Source organism: Oncorhynchus clarkii, chromosome 23, assembly GCF_045791955.1.
Source record: "Oncorhynchus clarkii lewisi isolate Uvic-CL-2024 chromosome 23, UVic_Ocla_1.0, whole genome shotgun sequence".
Classification (NCBI taxonomy): domain Eukaryota; kingdom Metazoa; phylum Chordata; class Actinopteri; order Salmoniformes; family Salmonidae; genus Oncorhynchus; species Oncorhynchus clarkii.
In genome coordinates, this window is record NC_092169.1 from 62380118 (window position 1) to 62387582 (window position 7465).

At 42.6% G+C, this 7465-nt stretch overlaps 1 protein-coding gene across 1 annotated transcript; it reads right to left on the reverse strand.

The window, feature by feature from the left end:
- Nucleotides 1-3959: 3959 nt before the first annotated feature.
- LOC139381427 (2-aminoethanethiol dioxygenase-like) lies at nucleotides 3960-5888 on the reverse strand. The gene has a single exon (XM_071124938.1). The coding sequence runs from the start codon at nucleotides 5614-5616 to the stop codon at nucleotides 4861-4863; it is 756 nt and encodes a 251-aa protein (XP_070981039.1). The 5' UTR covers nucleotides 5617-5888; the 3' UTR covers nucleotides 3960-4860.
- Between the last annotated feature and the right edge of the window lie 1577 nt (nucleotides 5889-7465).

A 7465-nucleotide genomic window follows, 5' to 3' on the forward strand; every position in this document is an offset into this window, starting at 1 on the left:
ACTACATGGAACTCTATTCCACAGTACTACATAGAGCCATGACTACATGGAACTCTATTCCACAGTACTACATAGAGCCATGACTACATGGAACTCTATTCCACAGTACTACATAGAGCCATGACTACATGGAACTCTATTCCACAGTACTACATAGAGACATGACTACATGACTACATGGAAATCTATTCCACAGTACTACATAGAGCCCTGACTATATGGAACTCTATTCCACAGTACTACATAGAGCCATGACTACATGGAACTCTATTCCACAGTACTACATAGAGCCATGACTACATGGAACTCTATTCCACAGTACTACATAGAGCCATGACTACATGGAACTCTATTCCACAGAGCCATGACTACATGGAACTCTATTCCACAGTACTACATAGAGCCATGACTACATGGAACTCTATTCCACAGTACTACATAGAGACATGACTACATGGAACTCTATTCCACAGTACTACACAGAGCCATGACTACATGGAACTCTATTCCACAGTACTACATAGAGACATGACTACATGGAACTCTATTCCACATCATGTAACTGATGCAGCAGTAGAATCAGACTTAAAAAACGGGTAAAAATACACCTTATGGAACAGCTGGGACGGAGAAGACACACACACACACACACACACAGGTACAGACACATATACAGTGGGGCAAAAAAGTATTTAGTCAGCAAGTTCTCCCACTTAAAAAGATGAGAGAGGCCTGTAATTTTTATCATAGGTACACTTCAAATATGACAGACAAAATGAGAAAAAAAAAATCCAGAAAATCACATTGTCGGATTTTTAATGAATTTACTTGCAAATTATGGTGGAAAATAAGTATTTGGTAAATAACAAAAGTCTATCTCAATACTTTGTTATATACCCTTTGTTGGCAATGACAGAGGTCAAACGTTTTCTGTAAGTCTTCACAAGGTTTTCACACACTGTTGCTGGTATTTTACTAGGCCAAACTGACCAATCAGGGTGGGAAAGTCATACATACCTTAATAGAAAAGTACTCAATTGTCATACATACCTTAATAGAAAAGGACTCAATTGTCATACAGACCTTAATAGAAAAGGACTCAATTGTCATACATACCTTAATAGAAAAGGACTCCAGTAAAAGTCTAAAACCATTTGTTTTTAAATATACTTAAGTATCAAAAGTAAAAGCATGAATAATAAAAAATAACTTCTAATAAGCAAACCAGACGGAGCAGTTTTCATATTTTATTTATTTATTTACAGATAGCCAGGGTCACACTCCAAAACTCAGACATCATTTAAAAACAAAGCATTTGTATTTAGTGAGTCTGCCAGATCAGAGGCAGTAGGGATGACCAGGGATGTTCTCTGTTTAGTGAGTCCTCCAGATCAGAGGCAGTAGGGATGACCAGGGATGTTCTCTGTTTAGTGAGTCCTCCAGACCAGAGGCAGTAGGGATGACCAGGGATGTTCTCTGTTTAGTGAGTCCTCCAGATCAGAGGCAGTAGGGATGACCAGGGATGTTCTCTGTTTAGTGAGTCCTCCAGATCAGAGGCAGTAGGGATGACCAGGGATGTTCTCTGTTTAGTGAGTCCACCAGATCAGAGGCAGTAGGGATGACCAGGGATGTTCTCTGTTTAGTGAGTCCACCAGATCAGAGGCAGTAGGGATGACCAGGGATGTTCTCTGTTTAGTGAGTCCTCCAGATCAGAGGCAGTAGGGATGACCAGGGATGTTCTCTGTTTAGTGAGTCCTCCAGATCAGAGGCAGTAGGGATGACCAGGGATGTTCTCTGTTTAGTGAGTCCTCCAGATCAGAGGCAGTAGGGATGACCAGGGATGTTCTCTGTTTAGTGAGTCCTCCAGATCAGAGGCAGTAGAGATGACCAGGGATGTTCTCTGTTTAGTGAGTCCTCCAGATCAGAGGCAGTAGGGATGACCAGGGATGTTCTCTGTTTAGTGAGTCCTCCAGATCAGAGGCAGTAGGGATGACCAGGGATGTTCTCTGTTTAGTGAGTCCTCCAGACCAGAGGCAGTAGGGATGACCAGGGATGTTCTCTGTTTAGTGAGTCCTCCAGATCAGAGGCAGTAGGGAGGACCAGGGATGTTCTCTGTTTAGTGAGTCCTCCAGACCAGAGGCAGTAGGGATGACCAGGGATGTTCTCTGTTTAGTGAGTCCACCAGATCAGAGGCAGTAGGGATGACCAGGGATGTTCTCTGTTTAGTGAGTCCTCCAGATCAGAGGCAGTAGGGAGGACCAGGGATGTTCTCTGTTTAGTGAGTCCCCCAGACCAGAGGCAGTAGGGAGGACCAGGGATGTTCTCTGTTTAGTGAGTCCTCCAGATCAGAGGCAGTAGGGATGACCAGGGATGTTCTCTGTTTAGTGAGTCCTCCAGATCAGAGGCAGTAGGGATGACCAGGGATGTTCTCTGTTTAGTGAGTCCCCCAGACCAGAGGCAGTAGGGATGACCAGGGATGTTCTCTGTTTAGTGAGTCCTCCAGATCAGAGGCAGTAGGGATGACCAGGGATGTTCTCTGTTTAGTGAGTCCTCCAGATCAGAGGCAGTAGGGATGACCAGGGATGTTCTCTGTTTAGTGAGTCCTCCAGATCAGAGGCAGTAGGGATGACCAGGGATGTTCTGTTTAGTGAGTCCTCCAGGTCAGAGGCAGTAGGGATAACCAGGGATGTTCTCTGTTTAGTGAGTCCTCCAGATCAGAGGCAGTAGGGATGACCAGGGATGTTCTCTGTTTAGTGAGTCCTCCAGATCAGAGGCAGTAGGGATGACCTCTGTTTAGTGAGTCCTCCAGATCAGAGGCAGTAGGGATGACCAGGGATGTTCTCTGTTTAGTGAGTCCCCCAGACCAGAGGCAGTAGGGATGGCCAGGGATGTTCTCTGTTTAGTGAGTCCTCCAGATCAGAGGCAGTAGGGATGACCAGGGATGTTCTCTGTTTAGTGAGTCCTCCAGACCAGAGGCAGTAGCTATGACCAGGGATGTTCTCTGTTTAGTGAGTCCTCCAGACCAGAGGCAGTAGGGATGACCAGGGATGTTCTCTGTTTAGTGAGTCCTCCAGACCAGAGGCAGTAGCTATGACCAGGGATGTTCTCTGTTTAGTGAGTCCTCCAGACCAGAGGCAGTAGCTATGACCAGGGATGTTCTCTGTTTAGTGAGTCCTCCAGACCAGAGGCAGTAGGGATGACCAGGGATGTTCTCTGTTTAGTGAGTCCTCCAGATCAGAGGCAGTAGCTATGACCATTGATGTTCTCTTGATAAGTGTGCGAATTTGACCATTTTCTGTCCTGCTAAGCATTCAAAATGTAACGAGTACTATTGGGTGTCAGGGAAAATGTATGTAGTAAAATTAAAATGTTTTTCTTCAGGAATTTAGTGAAGTAAAAGTCAAAAATATAAATAGTAAAGTACAAATACCCCCAAAAACAACTAAAGTTGTATTTTAAAGTAAAGCTTCCAGAAGGATAACCATCTCTGCAGCACTCCACCAATCAGACCTTTATGGTAGAGTGGCCAGACGGAAGCCACTCCTCAGTAAAAGGCACATGACAGCCCGCTTGGAGTTTGCCAAAAGGCACGTAAAGATTCTCAGACCATGAGAAACAAGATTCTCTGGTCTGATGAAACCAAGATTGAACTCTTTGGCCTGAATGCCAAGCATCACGTCTGGAGGAAACCAGGCACCATCCCTACGGTGAAGCATGGTAGTGGCAGCATCATGCTGTGGGGATGTTTTTCAGCGGCAGGGACGGCAAGACTAGTCAGGATCAAGGCAAAGATGAATGGAGCAAAGTACTGAGAGATCTTTGATGAAAACCTGCTCCAGAGCGCTCAGGATCTCAGACTGGGGCGAAGGTTCACCTCCAACAGGACAACGACCTTAAGCACACAGACAAGACAACACAGGAATTGCTTCCGGACAAGTCTCTGAATTCTTATGTAAATGTGAAATTGTATTTTTTTATTTGTAATAAATTAGCAAAACTTTCTAAAAACCTTTTTTTGCTTTGTCATTATGGGGTATTGTGATGTCATTATGGCGTATTGTGATGTCATTATGGGGTATTGTGATGTCATTATGGTGTATTGTGATGTCAATATGGGGTAATGTGATATCATTATGGCGTATTGTAATGTCATTATGGGGTATTGTGATGTCATTATGGGGTATTGTGATATCATTATGGCGTATTGTGATGTCATTATGGGGTATTGTGATGTCATTATGGGGTATTGTGATATCATTATGGCGTATTGTGATGTCATTATGGGGTATTGTGATGTCATTATGGGGTAGTGTAGATTGATGAGGAAAAACAATTTAATATATTTTAGAATAAAGCTGTTATGTAACAAAATGTGAAAAAAGTCAAGGGGTCTGAATACTTTCCGAAGGCACTGTATATGCAGTAAGGCTATAGGTATAACTTTCAACTGTCCCAAAATAAAAGCCTTCAATTATAATCAAAGCTAGTGTTTACACATACACACATTTGTTTGGAATAAATCAATGAAAGATAGAAAATGTAGTGTGCACATGGAAACTAGACATGATAAATGCTTTCAAAGTTTACATTCAATATTCACATAAGGCATATCATATTTTCAGTTACAAACGAATGTTGTTAAGAGAATAGGACGTTTCTGAGCCTGTTCAGGATGAAAACGTCTTATTTGGAAGTTTACAGGAGAAAGTTCAATACTTAAACAAAAGGCCTGTCCCAGAGACATTATCCACCCGCAGTTCATTCACCTGCTCCATCTCATGTCACAGTGATTCAGTCTTTTGAAAGTCCTCTGGCCGCCCCTATTTGGTCGCAGGTATCCCCGCCTTTACAGCACCGACATTAGAAGGAAACCTTGGGCCCGGGGTATGGTTCACCCCCACACCAGAAGCCATCAGGCTGGCCTATCTCTAGTAACCACGTCTCTTCCTCCCACGGCTGCTGCGCCTCTACCTTACTGTCTGCGTCGGGAACAGTCTGTAGGACTTTATAATAATGACAGTCCCTCCCATCTTCAGGGTCATACGGAGGTGCCAGGATGTCGAGGAAAGCAGCCGGTCCATCCACCGTGTCGATCTGATGCAGGTTCTCCCTCTGCGGGGTTAAGATACACGGACTACTGTCATGGGTGAACCACATGGTTGACCGGAGCACAGCCCGCCGCAGAGAGTCCTTCTGGAACGGCAGCAGCGGCGGGTCGAACTGGGTCTCACTCTGCACCTGGTCCGAAGGTTTATCCAACAGGTCAAAACACCTGATACTGACTTTCCCGTATAGAACCTTGAGCATCCCGTTCATACCGGGGTGGTCGTGGAGCGGGATGGAAGCCCCGCTGTTCAGTAGAAACACCCCCATACTGAACGACTCCGTCTCGCAGATGTGCATGTACGTGACAGGTGGGTTGTGTTCGGAATGGGAGCCGTTCGGTTTCATCTTCAGGTCTGCAGTCCTGACTTCCGTCAGCAGGGTGATTAGATCCCCCCGGTTGTCCAATAATACTTTGTTGTCCCCAATTGCGGATGCATTGAAATCTTTAAATGTGATATTGGCTTGGCGGGCTATTTTCTGAATGAGAGACTTCTTGTTATCCCGTGGCATTTTTCAGGTGGAGACAAATCCGACTCTTATCGATGCTGGTTTTCTTCAGACGCAGCTGAGCTACAGGCAGCAGAAACGGACCGAGTTGGAAACGCTCTTTTCTCCTAGAATCTCGCACAATATCGTCACTCCAGGATGGGACCGCGTTCAAACGAAATAAATGCGCGTCTAAAGTTATACTGTAACGTTTTTCATGGTAAATAAATATGGTTTTATCTACAGAGAATATTCACGGTCCAGAATCATTTCCAAGCCTATCTGATCGTCACGTCCGCAGTGACAGCGAGCGCATAGAGGCAATGCATTTTGGATCTTGAAGTTTAATTTAAAAGTCGTGCAATATATTTCTGTAATTACCCCCCCCCCCCCCCGCACAAAAAAAAAAAACTATACGATTATCCAATCCCTTCACTCAACAGGAGTTGTGCCGGGGAAAATATGATTCTCACATATGCTCCTATTATAAGAGAAAAACAATATTGTCCTTTATAAAACCACTACAATTCCCACCGCCTGTCGGGCTTCCGGAGAGGCAGAGAGGGCAAGAGAGTATGGCCAGACAGGCCATTCAACCCGCTCCCCTCCTCCCAGTTTATCCCCTCTCTGTCGCTCTCTTCTGGGATGAGGTTTCTCTTTTTCTCACTTTATTCAGCAACACTTTATGACGTTTTGATGAGTATTGACTTTGTTACAAATATATGTTAAGAGGCTAAGATACTTTAGGCACAAGTAGATCGAATGCACATATGATGGACAGGTGACATACCACGAAGGGTTATCTGATCAGAGGGGACTGTTTCACATTAGAGCACAACAACATTAATTATACCACTTTGCCTCAGATCAATAAATGTGAAATCTTATACTATAACATACTACAAGATACTACACTACACTACACTTTACTACACTGCTCTACACTTCACTATACTGTACTGTACTATACCTAACCCTATAATATAATACACTATAGTATACTACACAATACTACACTACACCATATTTTACTACACTGCTCTACACCACACTATACTACAATAGACTGTTCGACACCACACTATACTATATTATACTACACTACACGGCACTACACTATGCTATATTATACTATACTACACGGTACTACACTACACGATACTATACTATACTACACTATACTATAATATAATACATGATACAACACTACACTATACTATATTAGACTATGCTACACTACACTATAATATACTATACTATACTACACTGCTCCACACTACAATATGCTACACCATAATATACTACACATCTCTACACTGCACTATAATATACTATAATATAGTACATGATACAACACTACATTACACCTCTCTACACTACATTATAATATACTACATGATACAACACTACATTACACCTCTCTACACTACATTATAATATACTACATGATACAACACTACATTACACCTCTCTACACTACATTATAATATAATACATGATACAACACTACATTACACCTCTCTACACTACACTATAATATACTACATGATACAACACTACATTACACCTCTCTACACTACATTATAATATACTACATGATACAACACTACATTACACCTCTCTACACTACATTATAATATACTACATGATACAACACTACATTACACCTCTCTACACTACATTATAATATACTACATGATACAACACTACATTACACCTCTCTACACTACATTATAATATAATACATGATACAACACTACATTACACCTCTCTACACTACATTATAATATACTACATGATACAACACTACATTACACCTCTCTACACTGCACTATACTATAATATACTATAATATACTACATGATACAACACT